Below are 15,799 nucleotides of genomic sequence, written 5' to 3'. Positions count from 1 at the left end.
GACCTCAAGAATGACTCACTTGGGCTTCCCTGGTGGCGCAGTGGTTGAGAGTCCGCCTGCCGATGCAGGGGATGCAGGTTCGTGCCCCGGTCCGGGAAGATCCCACATGCCGCGGAGCGGCTGGGCCCGTGAGCCATGGCCGCTGAGCCTGCGCGTCCGGAGCCTGTGCTCCGCAACGGGAGAGGCCGCAACAGTGAGAGGCCTGCGTACCGCAAAAAAATAAAGAATGGCTCACTGGTTCTGAGCTAGAGGCCTGTGTCCATCTCCCTGCTTGCCCCTAAACAGACCTATTGGGAAGAACTATTATCACCCCCTATTTGACTGATCGGGAAACTGAGGCACAGAGAGGTTAATGCCTTGCCCAAGGTTACACAGATAAAGAGTGAAAGGACTGGGCCTTGAACCGCGGCAGCCTGGCTGCAGAGCCTGCAAACTTCCCCCTCCCCCGTGCCTCACACATCTAACTGCGAAAGGGCAAGCACAAAAACGTTGGGGCCTGCGCTCGTGGGCAGTCCAAGCGCGTGGGAGGCGTGCCCCGATGCTGCCCACCACGCTCTTCCACACTTGGCATCCCCTGGGGTGCTTCCAGGACTCACCCCAGCAAGGGGGTCTCTCAGAAGCCCCTCCGCGATGTTCTGAAGCTCAGGAGGCCTGTGCCTCTCCGGGCTGGTTGCCAATGTGGGCTCTGCTGGCTCCTGCCGGGGGCTACCCTGGCCAGCAGTGAAAGGGTCTCTAGGCTCGGCCAGGCTGGGTGAGGAAATGTCCGTGGGAGCCCGCAGGCTCTGAGGTTGCTGGACGTGCGTGTGGCCCCCCTCTCAGCCTGCTCTACTGGCCAGCTACAGGCTGAATTGAGGCCTCAGGCTCTGCATGACTTTCCCACAGATGAGGCAGTGGGCTTCTCGGAGGCGGAGGCTGGATGGCTCTTGGGAGGAGCTGTCAGGTGGCTGCACTCTGCTGACAGCTGCTCAGCAGGAAGAATTGGCAGGGCCCTGCTGGGCCCTCCCTGTGCCTCCCCTTGCGCTCCGGTCCTGAGGCCCTCAGATGGCCACTGGGGCCTGGCTGCCGCCACCACACCTCGAAAGTATTCACCACCGGGGCAGTGCTGTGGCATCCATCCCCAGAAGGAGGGTGCGTCCCCTCCAGGTCCTGACTTGGTTCTGGGAATGAGAGGTCCAGGTGCCCTCCGGCCCCTCCCTGGGTAGCCCCCCAGCTTCCATCCTGGAGGATGTTTCCGGGGGCTCTCCAGGCGAGCGGCGGGAACACAGCACCTCTTCAGCCAGGCTGGTCATCAAGGGCTTTGTCAATGGCTGGACCTCCTTGCTGGCCTGCCAGGGCCCCCTCATGGGCTAGCAGGCAGCCACATGCCCCTGTGACAACCTTCCAGGGAGGAGACTTCCTGGTAGCTAGGCGGGGCTCTGCTCCTAGACTGCCAGTGAGGGTAACAGATGGCCTGAGACTATTGGGACCCCCAGAGAGGCAGCTGGAAACGAGACATCTGAGGACAAAGGCATGGCCAGGCCCAGGGGCCGGAGGACTGGACAACTACTATGGACGCTGAGGACGGTACAGCTGCAGGCAGGGGGTCCAGGTCACCCCACTTTCCCTGGGGGACCTGACCCTCTGGGAAAGGGAAAAAGGAAGCCAGTAGATGTCCACCTTCTTCCACAGGTTTGGCTGTTTGCAGAAAAGGTCCAAGCCCCTTCTTCAGTGAGAGAACAGTGGAGAGAGAAAAAGCATCAGAAATAAAAGGATGTGGTTTCGGCCACCCTGAGGATGGCAGCCCGGGGAAAGGCCTGTGGCAGCTGCGACCTCAGGCTGGCTCTCCAGGCCCGGCTTCTGGGCTCCAGCCTGGCTCCTGGGCCCCAGCTCCTTTGAAGCGTGCCTCGGTTTCCCTCCTGTCTGTGTGCACCGCCGCGGGCCCTCCCCTCCACCTCCTTGTGCCGGGTCCCAAGGCCCTGCATGGCTGTGAGCCAGGCAGGACATCTGGGCTGCGCTCAGGTGGGAGCTCTCGGGGAGCCCCGCTTTCTTTGGGGAACAGTCGGAATTTGAAGAGGAGGAGACATGGCCAGAGGTCTGAGTGGGACTCCGTTTGGCAGAGCGGTGGCGAAAGAGAGGGGCCTCGTGCCTGGCGGGGTCCACTGACGACTCGTGGGGATGCACCCTTCAAGGGAAACCGTGGGTGGAAGTCAGGGCGAGGGACTTCCATTGGCCAGTGCACGGGAAGGCTAGTGAGCGAAACTCTGAGGAAACCCTTCCCGGCCTCCAAAGGCAGCTGGTCCTGCAGTTTGGAACTGGGAAAAGGCAGCAGATCGTATTCCTCCTGGAGGAGCTCCTGCTGGGGAGTGGTCCTTGGCGTGGCAGTTGAGGCAGACAACTCCCTTCCTAAACCTCCCAGAAAGGAAACAGAGGTCAGTCCTCCTCCTAAGGGAGCAGAATCCTCCCAACACCCTGTTGGAGGGGCCACATGGGTCCCCTTTTTACAGACGGGGAAATAGAGGCTTTAGAGGTTAAGTTCAAGCACCGGATTAGGAACTGTCCTCCTTGGCTGAAATTCACAGACCTTTGACCTGGAGTCCTTTTTGAGATCATGCAGGCATCAAAATCTATTTCTTTTTTTTTTTAATTTTAATTTAATTTATTTATTTGGTTGCGCCGGGTCTTAGTCGCGGCATGCGAACTCTCAGCTGCGGCATGCGTGTGGGATCTAGTTCCCCGACCAGGGATGGAACCCGGGCCCCCTGCACTGGGAGCGTGGAGTCCCAACCACTGCACCACCAGGGAAGTCCCTATTTCTGAAACTGAATCACAGGATTTCAGGTTTTCTCTAAAGAGCACCTGTCCCTGACTCTGCCTCTGCTTGCTGCCACCAGCCGGTGTCGTCTCTGAGCCATTCCCTATTCTGCGGCCAAATCCATCAGCCCAGCCCCAGGAACCACACAGACCCAGACTCTGCCTCGACCCCGTTGACATCCTGGGCAAGATCATTCTTTGTTGTGTCGGGGAGAGGGCTCCTGTGCACTGTAGGATGTTTAGGAGGATTCCTGACCTCTACCCACCACATGCTAGTAGCGTCCCCCTGCATTGTGACAATCAAAAATGTATCCAGACACTGCTAAATGTCCCCCCGGGAGGCAAAAATGCACCCCCAGTTGCAAATTCTGGCTCACGGGTCAAATATAGCCCTGAGACATGTTTGGTTTGGCCTGCAGAGGGTTTTAAATATTTTAAAATTAACTGAGAAAATTTTATAATTTTCCAGCTTCTCCTGGAAAGTCAGAAGATTTGGCCACACTGGCCTGCCTCCCTACAAGGCAGGAATCGGCTCCACTTAAATGAGACTACTCTCTTGAAAAGGGTCTGGTGGGACTTCCCTGGTGGCGGCGCAGTGGTTAAGAATCCGCCTGCCAATGCAGGGGACACGGGTTCGAGCCCTGGTCCAAGACCCCACACACCGCAGAGCAACTAAGCCCATGTGCCACAACTACTGAGACTGGGCTCTAGGGCCCACGAGCCACAACTACTGAGCCCACGTGCCACAACTACTGAAGCCTGGGTGACTAGAGCCTGTGCTCCGCAACAAGAGAAGCCACCGCGATGAGAAGCCCGCGCACCACAACGAAGAGTAGCGCCTGCTCGCCGCAACTAGAGAAAGTCGTTCACAGCAACGAAGACACAATGCAGACAAAAATTTTAAAAAAGAAAAGAAAAAAAAAACTGGTGGCTGGCAGTTCACCACTGGAGTCCCCACCACTCCCCACTGGCTCCTACACTGAGCTTTGGCATCCTACCCTCGGGCCATGGATTTTCTTACCCTCATTCCTTTACACTCCCTGCCTGACCCCTAGAGGCATTTTTGCCAGTAACCCCTACTTTACAATGTAAAACAGCGGTAGCTAAACCACCCTCTTGGCTTCTCTTCTCAGGCTGGGCACTCCATTGCCTCCACTGCTCTTGACGCCTCCAACCTTACATAATGAGGATTTCTCCCACAGGTTCTAATCACTTTTCGGCAGAGAGGAAGGAGATTTTAAAAAATCTGTAACCACCAAGTGCTTAGGCAATCCTGGTGCCCTAATATTCCAACATAGTCGCCACATATTATCCCAGAGAAATGTTCTCTGTCTAAAACATTTTTTTTAAAATGCCTGGTGAAAATTCAATCCAACAAGCATGTATTAAGTGCTTACCAAGGGCAAGGCAGTATGATAAGGCCCACGAAGAGTAAAACGCTGAATAGAGCACGGCCCCTGATGGCAAGGAGTTCATAGACCGCAGGGAGAGCCAAGAGCACGTACCACTAACAATAAGAGGAGAAGCTGCAGGGGAGGTGCAGGGAAGGTGTGCTGGAAACCAGGGAAGGGAGAGGTTAATTCCGGCTGCTGATATGAAGTTAATAAAAGGAGGAAGAGAGCATTCTTCCCTCGTGTAAATCTTTCCAGAGAGGCCAAAACGCCTTTCTAAAATGTTCTTATTGCTGTCGCCGCAGTTATTTTTGTATTTTAGGGTCTATGTCCCTATCAAGAACCTACCCTCTCTCAAAGCCCAGGCCAAAGGTCACCTTCTCCTTGGCGTCTTCCTCAAGCCCGCCTGCCCTCGTTACAACTCTCTGGACATTGCTTCTCTCCCCTTCCAGACAGGCCACTAGTTGAAAGCAAGGACCAAATCTGGTGGCCTCTGTTCCCTCCCACGGGGCCTCACGCATGGCAAATGCTTAGTGAATATTTGTTGGATAAAGTTCTGGCCCTCCCTTTCCAAAATCAATGTCATCGCTGCAGGAAACTGTTAAAATAAAAACAGCCGAAATGTGTAAAAACTTTCAGGAAACATTTCCATTTTTAGCAGACTGTTAGAACTCATCCCCGCCCCGCCTTTTCCTTTGTTTCTAATTCTGAATTTGGGGCTGGATGGTAGGCAGTCCCCCTTTTAATCTTTAAATATAGTTCTGAATATAATTACATTTTTATGCAGCACCGAAACATCATATCCTGGTAACGGGGCATTCTTGCACTATTAACATCTGAGTTAAATCTCCTTTGCGTCTGTCTTCTATTGAGGACAGTTAGGAAGTCAAAGATGAAAGTGATCGACATCATTTGTGAATTATGTGTATTTCCTTATGCTGTATTTCAATGGGTTCTGCTCCTAGTGATTTTGTGAATACCAGGTTGTCTGGTAGCTGTGCTTTCACCAAAAACGCCTTTCAAGACTTGAATCCCAGCATCCTGGCACGGAGGACACACACCACGTTTAGAGGAGGGTTTGTCTTGGTTAAGAAATAAGTGGTAAAGCAACTATACCCCAATAAAAAAAAAAAAAAGAAGAAAGAAGTGACCTCAAATAGTGCTCCTTGCCAAGGAGCCCACTCCGTGCCGTAGGTCGGCGGACCCCGACCTTTTAGGCACCAGGGACCGGTTTCGGGGAAGACAATTTTTCCACGGAAGGCGGAGAGATTGTTCAGGTGGTAATGCAAGCTATGAGGAAACGCAGATGAAGCTTTGCTCGCTTGCCTGCCGTCCACCTCCTGCTGTGTGGCCTAGTTACTAACAGGCCGCGGCGCGGGGGTTGGGGATCCCTGCGGTAGGTGACCCGTGGAACTGGAGCCCACGCCAGATCGCTGGACAATCGAAACAGAAGTGGCTCATCTTGTGCCAAGAACTCTGCTGAGCTCCTAACTCCATCATCTCCAGTCCTCACGACAGGTAGCGGTATTCCCACTTTAAAAAAATATATTGATTTGTCTATTTGGTTGCACCCGTAGTTGCGGCAGGCGGGCTCCTTAGTTGCGGCATGCATGTGGGATCTAGTTCCCTGACCAGGGATCGAACCCGGGCCCCCTGCATAGGGAGCTCTTAGTCTTATCCGCCGCGCCACCAGGGAAGTCCTGGGCTATTTCCATTGTGCAGATGGAAGAAACTGAGGCTCAACAAGGTGAAGTGAGTCGCCCAGGTCCTGCAGCTAGCTAGAAAGTTGATGTGCCCCCCGTCCCCTCCCCGGCACTTTGACTCCACCTAGCTCCCCGCAGCCCTCCTACTCCCCGGCCAGTTCCAACCAGTGTGCCTGACACCATCATTTCCCCGGGTTGGGTGTGGGACCTGTCAGGCCGGGAAAGAGGAAGCCTTGTCATGGGAGAAGGAACCACAGGCAGAGCCGGCAGGCACATCCTCACCGTGACTCTCACCCACACAGTGGAAGGAGCTCTCCACCGTCCAGAGGATGGGGGCGGCCATCTCAGCAAACCCCAGGCTCAGAACCACCCTATAGAAAGCCTGCGTCCCCAGAGCTCCTTGGGCCTCCTGGCATTGCTGTGGGGGCAACGAGGAGTTAGCTGTGTGTGGCAGGGTGCATCCTGTGTCCTGTGGCTGCCCTCCCATGGGGCCACCCTGGCAAGAGTGCCAGGCTTCCAGGCTATAAGTGGCAAAGGTCCATTTTCTGCTGGCTCCACAGCTCTGCTGTCACGTCTCTGACTCCACATGGCATCAGTGGCCCAAGGAGAAGGGGTCTCCAGAAGGGGCAGGACAGCCAATGCCACCACCAAGACCCTGACCTGGACCTGGAGTGCCCCAGCCGCCAGGACGCCGACCAACGCAAAGTCCCTGTTTTCGGTCACTGTGAAGGTTAAGGAACAGGTGGACTCGGGAATTTTAGGCTCAGGCGTTCCTCCAAGTAGGAACCTCTTTTGACCAGATCCAGTCTCTGCTTTGGGATGTGAACAAGACCTCCATCTCTGGCTGGGATGACACTGGAATGGGGAAGGACACGTGACACAGGAAACTACATGCTCTGCAGGCACGTGGACGAAAGGGTGGTGACAGGACCTCAGCCAGGGGCCACGCCCGTGGCCGGCACTTTCGGGATTGGTGACATGAGATTACTTGGTGTTTGGTATCACTGCCTGGGCTGGAACGTGACTGCACTGATGCGGAAGAGAAGGAAAGACCATCCCCAAACACCTGGGGATCCCGCTGTCTGCAAAGACCCGTGAGGAAGCAGATGCTACGAGCGGGGCTGCCCGTGGAAGTTGCAGAAATGTCTCTGCCAAGACTGTCTTCAGCTCGGTGACCTAGCCTGGTGCCCCTTCCATTACCAAAGCTGCTCTTAAGAAATAAAGCTTGTATCAGTTGTTTACACTTTAGCAAGAATTTCGTTGTGTCAGCCCTCTCACAGGGGCATTTAAAGCCAGCTCTGCACTGGCTAAATGAAAGCATCTGTCTCCACGTAAAAGGATTTCAAGCATCGTGAATAAGGAAAGGGATGTTTGGGGGCTTGGTGAGGCCGTCCCCAATGCCCTAAACTCCCCAGAGTCCCATCATGAAATCTCGTCCATGATAAAATTCTATACAAATGTCAAGTCTTAGTCATCTCAGACCTACCCACTCAGGATGAAGCCTTTGATGTACCTAACTTTGCATACAGAGTTCCTTAGAATTTAAATTCTTCTGGAGGTAGGAAATGGTCTTCCAGATTCCGGGCCTCTCTGTATCACACCCCACGCTGAACGAAATAGTTATCACATACAGGGTCTAGATCAAGGGACCCAACCTCTGTCAGAGCATGGAGCCCTCAAGAACCTGATGAAGACTGCAGACCCTCCCTCATCTTTGTTCTCGGACCCCCTGGAGGCCATCTTGGGACTTCCCAGGAGTTCAAAGAGCCCGGGTTTGGAAAAGTGGAGGATTCCACTTCTCATCCACTCTCTACACCCCACCCCTGCTCCACACACACCTGTACCCGCCAGAAAGAGCCGAGGTCTCTCTGTCCCAAGCAATTCAGGAACGCATGGCCAAGGTTGGGGCTAAGAAGAGGCGAGGTGGGGTGGGACCACGGACATAAGGTGCCAGAGGAGGGAGGAACAGAAGAGGGACAAGGGAGCGATGTAGCCGGAAAGGATGGGCATTGGGGGCCCTCTTGGGTCTTACCCCGTGGGCCAGCGGCTCCTAAAGACAAGGCATAGCCGCTCCCCACGAGCAGCAGGAGGCCTGGGGGGTGTGCAACACTTGCTGAGGCAGGAGTGCCTCCCCGTGGCCTCCGAAACTGCTCCTTCCAGAAGCAAACTCCCTCCACAGGGCCCCCCTCCCACCTTCGGACCAGCCTGTGGACTGAACCCCCAAGGGTCCCAGAGCTCAGGTCAGGGACTGTTGCTCCAGTGCAACCAGGATATATTATTTAGGCGGGATATTTTTAGCAGGAAAGCGAGCTCGGAGCAAATGTCATGTGAGCCGTCTTCTCTTACATGGCAACTTTGGGCTATTTAAAGAGATGGTAATTACCCTCCTGCCACCATGATCAGGACGACGAGCTGAATGCGTGATTGCAGGAGCCGCTCATCTGCCACGCGGAGCGCTTGACACTAATGGAGCCCAATTTTCGAAGCTGCCTGCCTAAATCCGTCCGGTCTCCAGGTGGACATTTGAATCGGCACTGCAGCGCCGGCAGACTGCTCTCCGGGGCCTCCCCGAGGGTGCCACGCCTTGAGGCTCCCCGCCTGGTAGGGGCACTGGGCACATGCTAGGTGCGCCACGGGGCTGAAAGACCCAATGAGCCGTTACCCCCACTAGCAAGGCCAAAGGGTGACCCACACTCTGCCCAGCCTAAGTCCTGGCCTCGGTTCCCTTTGCAATGCTCCAGAGAGACATTGGCCATCGGGGCCTTGAATAGAGGCGGGTGCCTGGAGGGTGGGAGGGGGACAGAGAGGGGTCCCCGGCCCCTATCCTAGGGGGACTAGCAAGAGGAATTCAGGAGAAGACTTGAGGAAGGAAAAGCTCACTGACTTCAAACATTCAAAGGGCCGTGAAATGGAGAAGGAACTGGCTCCTTCCGGGGGGCTGCAGAGAATGGAGGACCAGCAGAAGGAAAGTTTGGGGAAACATCTGTGCAATACGGGAACAGGTGGTCTTGCAAAGGAATGAGCTCCCCGTCACTGGAGACTGTGCAGAGAGAATCTTAGCACGAGGAGGACCTCAGAGGCCTTCAACCCAAAGCTGGGACCCCTCCTCAGATTTCCTCTCAGATGGCCTCTGCCTGCAGGACACCAGGGAACGCTTCCAGCCTCGGCTGCCGAGACGCGAGCCCAGCAGAGCTGGCCTTGTCCACCAACTCTCCAAAGGAGAACAGAAACCAAAACCTCCTGCCTCAGGGTGTCCCCAAGCACCAGGCCTGGCAGAACCTTCCAGAAAGTTGCTCCTGACCCACCTACCTGTCCACTGGTGCTTCCCAGGGGTAGGGGCAGGGAGACCTGCAGAACAAAAAGGAAGCAACATCTCCTGGCAAAGCAGTAAGCGAAGGTGAGAGTAAACATTTCTGTCTGAGCACAGAAGCGCTGACAATTACCCCAGCAGGAGGCCGGCGAGAGAGCCACATGGCTGGGTTGTTTGCTCATTAAGACAAGAACATCATTTACGTTCTGAGACTCCAGTGTCAACAGGCCCAGGGAAATGTTGTTGCCTCAGCTGCCACCCTGGGCCTGGCCAAGGAGGCGGCGAGGGTCCCGGGAGCAGCTGGCAAGGCCAGGAGCACAGGCGCACGGCCGGGATGGTCCTCTCCCAGTCCTCCCAGCTTGTTTTCCTCCCGAGTTCACCCATTTCTCCCTCGCCCTTTCTCTTTCCTTTTCAGATCCAAAAAGCAATGGTGGAGGGAGGGCTTCCAAGGATGGACACTTTCACCACTGGCCCTGAACTTGGGGTGACCACCCAACCCAGTTTCCTGGGGACTGAGCAGGTCCCCCTGGGACTTAGTGCCAAAACAGAAAAGGCCCAGGCAAACTGGGATGGTCGGTCACCGTACCGCCTGTGAATCTCGCAGCCATGCCACAGGGGGACCGTTCTCCCAGACGGTCATCTGAGAAATGCACAGACGAGGGGAAGGTGATGGTGTGGGCTGGGCCCCTTTCCTGGAGCTTCTGCTGCAGCCCACACCCTCCACCCTGCCCTTCTCTCAGTTCTTTCTGCTTTCTCCAAACTCCACTTTGCATTTGCTTCAGACCTTGGCAGGGAAGTCTCGGCACAAGGAAGGAGTCACAGACCAGCCGAGGGTCCCTCGGAGATCATCTGACCAACACCCCTCGCTATACAATGTGTGGAGGAATGAGGCCGGAGGGGACTGACTTGCCTCGGTGATGCCCCCACCCAAGACCACTCCCACTCCATACGGAGGGACAGAGAGGGGCTCCCTGCAGCAGAAAGAAGCAAAAGGGACCGGGAGGACACCCCAGGCAGCTCAGCCTTCTCAGCTCCCCAGCCCTACTGCTCCTTGGCCCTGAGAGCCCCTCCTGGCAGCAGGCTCACGATGGCCCACGGGGAGCTCCTCCAGTGAGCCTGGCTGTTTCCTTGTCTTTGGAGGTGCTGCCTTCACTTGCGGGGCGAAGGGGCAGGAATGGGACAGATGCCTGAGGTTTGGCGAGAGGATGGAGAGGATTGGGCATCTGCCTTTGCCACCACCAAAGCTGTCCCACCGTTCCCACTCCTGTCCTCCACTGCAGCCTGGAGGAAGGCAGGGAAGCCCCCCGGAGGCTGAGCTTTGAAGAGGGAGACAGTTCTGCTCCAAGAAGGAAGAGAAGACAGATCAAGAGCAAAGCAAAAACGCACAGCCCTTTAAGGCCACACGCGGAGGCTATATTTAGGGCCGCAGGACTTCGGGCAGCCTTCCCTGGGAGCAATCGCTAATCACTGCATTGAGTTTATGGGTGCCCCTGGGCACACTTAACCCAGGGCAATGAATAGTTATTGCGCGGCCTCCCGCTCGGGGCCTGTGGGCACACTTAAGCGAGTGCGCCGGATCGCTGGGAGCGGGCAAGGCTTGGGTACACCCTTGGGCACCCTGCGCTTTCAGCGGAGAGAGGCAGAGTATTAAATATCTATGTGCCCTGTGCCCACAGCTGCATTTAGCCAAGGGCAAGGCCGGTGAAACGGCTTTAATTAAAACTTAATGCAAGTTCAAGGTGCAGACACGGAAGCCGTGGCTGCAGGTCACCAGGAATGAATCAGTCGATTCGATGAGGTTCTCAGGTGGGGGAAGGGGGTGGCGAGGAGGGGGGCTTGGGCTGCGGAGACCTATCTTGTGCTGAGTACTTGCTGCCCACCTCTCTGCATCTGTGCTCTGGGACTTGGGACCACCGCACACGCCCATACCTCGCTTGGTGAAGGATGCTGGGATTTGGGTATCCGGGCTTCAAAGGCAGGTGGTTGGAAATAAAGCAGGCCCCTGGGCCGGGAGCGGGTCCTGCTTTTCTCAGCCACTCAGCCCAATGTCGCGCGACACGGGCAACGCCGTCCCCCTGGCGGCAGCTCCCAGAATTACAGGCCCAGTGCAGAGGGAGGAGTGACCAGCGCCGGAATGTCAAAGGAACGCGCTGGTGGCAATGCTTGGGGATCCTGGGGTCCGACCCTGCGATTCTTAGGAGGACCAACACCAGGCTTGGTGTGGCCACTTGTGCCACTAAAAAGGCAAGTAGGCAGAGGAAGCCTTGCCACTCTGCCTCTTCTCCTTAAGACTGGGAAGCAAAGGAATCTCAGAGAGGTCTGCCCATCGGCCCAAGATAGCAGTGAGCTGGGCTCAGAGTTGGGGGAGCTCAGGTCCTCTGAGCCGTGGTCCGGGGATGCTCCCTGCCAGACACACCTGCTTTAAAATTCAGACCAGATGAGAACACAGCTATAAAGCCTTCCTGGGGCAAAGGCTCCATGTCTCATTCAAATCTGTTCCCTTAGCAACAGCACAGCACTTGGCATATATAGTAGGTGCTTAATAAATGCTTGTTGCGTGAATGGTGATTGTCATTAGCAGGCTTTTTGTGCCAAACTCCTCTTTTCATTTCTCCTTTCCTGTTTCCTGATCTTTAAAACGGAGGCATTATACCTGATTGTAACGGAGGTACTTTTATGACTAAAAGTCTATAATTCCTCGGCACTACCCAGGTCAAGAAGGAACATGCAAACTGGCAACTTTTTTCAATGGAGAGAAAAAGAACACAGGACATAATATTGCAGCTTTGGTGATAATCCCGTCCTCCCACTGTCCCCAGTGCCAGCGACGATGGGAAGTGGAGAATATTAGTTCAGAACCTTTAATAGCCCCACTCCCACTCCATCCCAATCTCCTCCCAGTTTGCTCAGACAACAGCCCAGTGGACCCGGGCATCCAGCCAGGGCCCATGAATGTCTGCAGAAGAACCATGCCACGCGGCACCTCCAGCTGCCACCTGTGGGCCCGGCCACATCTTGAAGCTCAGGAGCCATGGCCTCTGGAGAGAAGCCCAGCCTGGGAGCCCCTACTTCCACCCCCAGGCCTCTGAGCCCATTAGCTGAATGAATGTGGACCAGCAGTGGACACTCTCTTGGCCCAGCCTGGACGCGATCACTGGACACTTCATTATGTAGCAGTCACTCTGCTCCAACCTTTTCACCTCCCCTTTGAAATATTCTGATTTCCAACCTGTAATTTGCTTTCTAGAAGTAGGACAAAATTCCTGTGTGCAAACGAAAGAGGAAAACACAGTTAATAGGCTGCAATTATAGGTCAGTGACTGTTCACAGCAAATATGATTAACATCAACCCACTGGAGGCTGGGCAGTTCTCATGGAAGAGGCTAGGAAGTGAGCTGAGGCTGCCGGGGATCAAAACCTGGGTCCGGCTTCTGGAATCCAGCAGTTCAGCCTCCACCAGGGAAGCCCTCAGGGCCAGTGGATTTCAGGAAGGTCCAACCTGTCCGGACAGAACAGGGGCTTGTGCCTGAACATCCCTTGACAGGTGTCAAGCATCTGCTCACAACTTGTCTCCCTCGATCCTCACAAAGATCCCATAGGGTAGGCTTTCTTATTCCCATTTTACAGATGAAGCAGTTGAGGCTCAGAGGAGGTAAATAACTAAGCCAAAGGCATGTGGCCACTCTGGAACTGCCTGGCTCATTCCATCGTGTGCCAGATGGAGCTTCAAAGGTGTCAAACCAGTGGGCCCCACAGGGGATGCTGGGGCTGACCTCATTCAGCCACAGAGGACGAACCCAATTTGAGGCTTTGTGGTGGGGCCTGAGAAGAGTGTGTACTGATGGGGTGGGAGGTGGGGAACGTCAAAGAGGGTGATTGCAGAAAGGAAGAGAAAGAGAAGGAAGAGGATAGTTCCTGAAATTTCTCCCCCGTTATGGACCACAACCCCGGTAGAAATTCTGGCCTAGATTGAGGGAGGAAGACAAAGAAATGAAGGAAAGAGGAAATGGAGGTGAGGAGAAAAAGAGAAGAGGAAAACATGAGGGTCCGTGGAGCAGTTCACACCGTCTTGGGGGCCAGGCAGTGGAATAAAGCGACAGGTGTGCCCAGGGAGCTGCAACCCTCCAGCCCCCAGGCCATCGGCCGCCGCCTAAATCAGGGCGGCTCCTTGTCTTCCTGGTCCCCAAAGAAGCATCAGTTCCCCCTCTGACTGGCATGAGCCCACCCCTCCAGCCCCAGGTTTGAAACCTGCTTCCCTGGATGGGGTCCATGTTGTATGGGGCCTGCAGCTCATGCAATTTGGGAGAAGGACCTCTTTAAGGAAAAGAATATAAAAATATCTTACTTTTGCAAATGTTACAGAGTCATACGGTCTTGTAGGCATGTAATGGGCCATGCGACTGAGGGGTCCTGGGCTTATGCTCTGTCAGATTCATGGTCAATCAGCATTTACTCACCTCACTGAGCACTAACTGAGCACCTACTGTGTGCCAGGCCCTAAGTCAGGGGCTTCCCTGGTGGCGCAGTGGTTGAGAGTCCGCCTGCCGATGCAGGGGACACGGGTTCGCACCCCGGTCCGGGAAGATCCCACATGCCACGGAGCACCTGGGCCTGTGAGCCATGGCCGCTGAGCCTGCGTGTCCGGAGCCTGTGCTCCGCAATGGGAGAGGCCACAACAGTGAGAGGCCCGCGTACGGCAAAAAAAAAACCCCAAAAAACAAAAAAAACAAAGTCAGCTCATGTGCCTCCTCTGTTCAAACCTCCCCATTTTTCACTCCGAGGAAAAGCCAAAGTCCTTGAAGGCCCCAGTGATTTGTCCCCTCACCTCCCTGACCTCCTCTCCCACTTCCTCATCTCCCTCCCAGCCACACTGCTCCAGCCACACTGGTCTCCCCGCCATTTCTCAGGCATGCCAGTCCTGCCTCAGGACCTTTGCATGGGCTGTGCCCTCTGTGTGGAACTCCTTCTCTTGGATACCTGCATGGCTCACTCCCCCACCTCCTTCAAGTCTTTGCAAAAATGTTGCCTTTCAGAATTGGAGACACAGATGCAGAGAATAAATGTATGGACACCAAGGGGGGAAAGTGGCAGGGGTGGGGGGCTGGTGGTGGGATGAATTGGGAGATTGCGATTGACATCTATACACTAATATGTATAAAATCGATAACTAATAAGAAACTGCTGTATAAAAAATAAATAAAATAAAATTCAAAAAAAAAATCTCCTTTTCAGTGAGGCCCACCCTGACCTGCTTTATCCTATGGCCCTGCTTCCTTTCTCTGTAGCACTTGATACCTTCTAACCTTATTTGTTATATTTAAGGCTCATGTCACCCCACCCAAAGTCAGCTCCATGGGGCCAGGGAGTCTGTTTTGCTCATCGCTGCATCCTTGGTGCCTTGAGCAGTCAGGCATATAGAGGGCTGTCAATAAATATTTGTTGAGTGAGTGAAACATACAGAGGACTGTCTCTGGGTAGAGAGATTACGGGTCATTTTCATTATCTCCTTTGGATTTTCTCTAGTTTCCATAATTATCGCATACTGCTTTGTCATGATTTTTTTAAGTCATTTTTAAAAGCTCATGGTTTCTTTTTCAAATGCTTGACTCAGTTGTGTACTTGATAGGAGATGAATGCGTTATTTCAAAAAACAGCTCTGGAAGCCTTTCTGGAGGGGATTCTCTGGTCACAGGCTTTTCCTTTAAAAGCACGCAGTTTCCACCTCTATCTTAGCAAGCGATCAGGGCCCTGCCTCTGGCAGAGGGAAGCTCTGAAAGGTAGATCACTGGGGAAATAAAGTGTCTTAGCCTGGATGTGCAAATTGACCTGGATTGTTTTAGTTTTGCATTCACGTTTGCACTTTGTAAATATTTGCCTGTCGCCCCGCTGCTCACACCTGCTTGCTGTCCCCTCAAGTTTATGGAAGGCAGCAGGCACTGTCATTTCTCCAACCCCACCTGGCGCTGCTGGCGCTGCCAGCACGGCCGTGTGAAAAGGAAACTCGCTCGCGAAAGCCACAGGTGTCTCTGACAGCGCCTAAAACTAATGGCCTGTGGCTGGCCGCTGTGACTAATTCTCTGATTATTGACTTTATGATTTTACGCTTAAAACTTCTTTATAATAACACACAGAAATGTTTAATGAGCTCTATCCAGAGCCATAAAAATTACTTATTGAACAAGCATTTTAAAACTATTAATCTATTGTTTTCCATTAATAATGGCTCTCCAAAGAACGGGCGACAGCTTAATGTATCCACAGCATTTCTCCGCGAAAAGTGGCCTTTTAAGACATAAATGCCGCTCCCAAAGCATCGCGGGCTGGCCGGCCATTGGGTAGCTGACCCTCCCAGGACAGATTTAGGCTCTACCAGTCCCAGAGTGTGCTTTAAGGATTTCCAGAATGAACAGGGGCCCTGGGAGATTTTGCTAGTCTCTCTGGAAAGCCCCTCTCCTCAATTTCTCTCTTTTTGTGAAAAAGACAAGAGGTATTCCGGGGGCCTGTTTTGCAATGCCCGATGGAGAGCACAGAGGGAAGCAGACAAGTTACACATTGCTATCCTTGTTCCTTCTGGAAGGTTCCAGGTACCCATCTGGTTGTACCCA

The 15,799-nt window shown here is 54.2% G+C and overlaps 1 protein-coding gene across 1 annotated transcript; it reads right to left on the bottom strand.

Moving 5' to 3' along the window:
* Positions 1–452: 452 nt before the first annotated feature.
* On the bottom strand, positions 453–14,177 carry CIROZ (ciliated left-right organizer protein containing ZP-N domains). Its single transcript, XM_019930805.2, is given in 10 exon segments — positions 453–464; positions 597–747; positions 1,070–1,184; positions 1,187–1,325; positions 6,183–6,302; positions 6,545–6,636; positions 6,639–6,739; positions 12,264–12,394; positions 12,396–12,437; positions 14,172–14,177. Coding segments are annotated over 10 exon segments (909 nt in total).
* Between the last annotated feature and the right edge of the window lie 1,622 nt (positions 14,178–15,799).

This window comes from Tursiops truncatus, chromosome 1 (genome assembly GCF_011762595.2).
Source record: "Tursiops truncatus isolate mTurTru1 chromosome 1, mTurTru1.mat.Y, whole genome shotgun sequence".
NCBI lineage: Eukaryota > Metazoa > Chordata > Mammalia > Artiodactyla > Delphinidae > Tursiops > Tursiops truncatus.
Note: the sequence above shows the minus strand (reverse complement) of the source record. Positions and strands in the feature narration are given on the sequence as shown.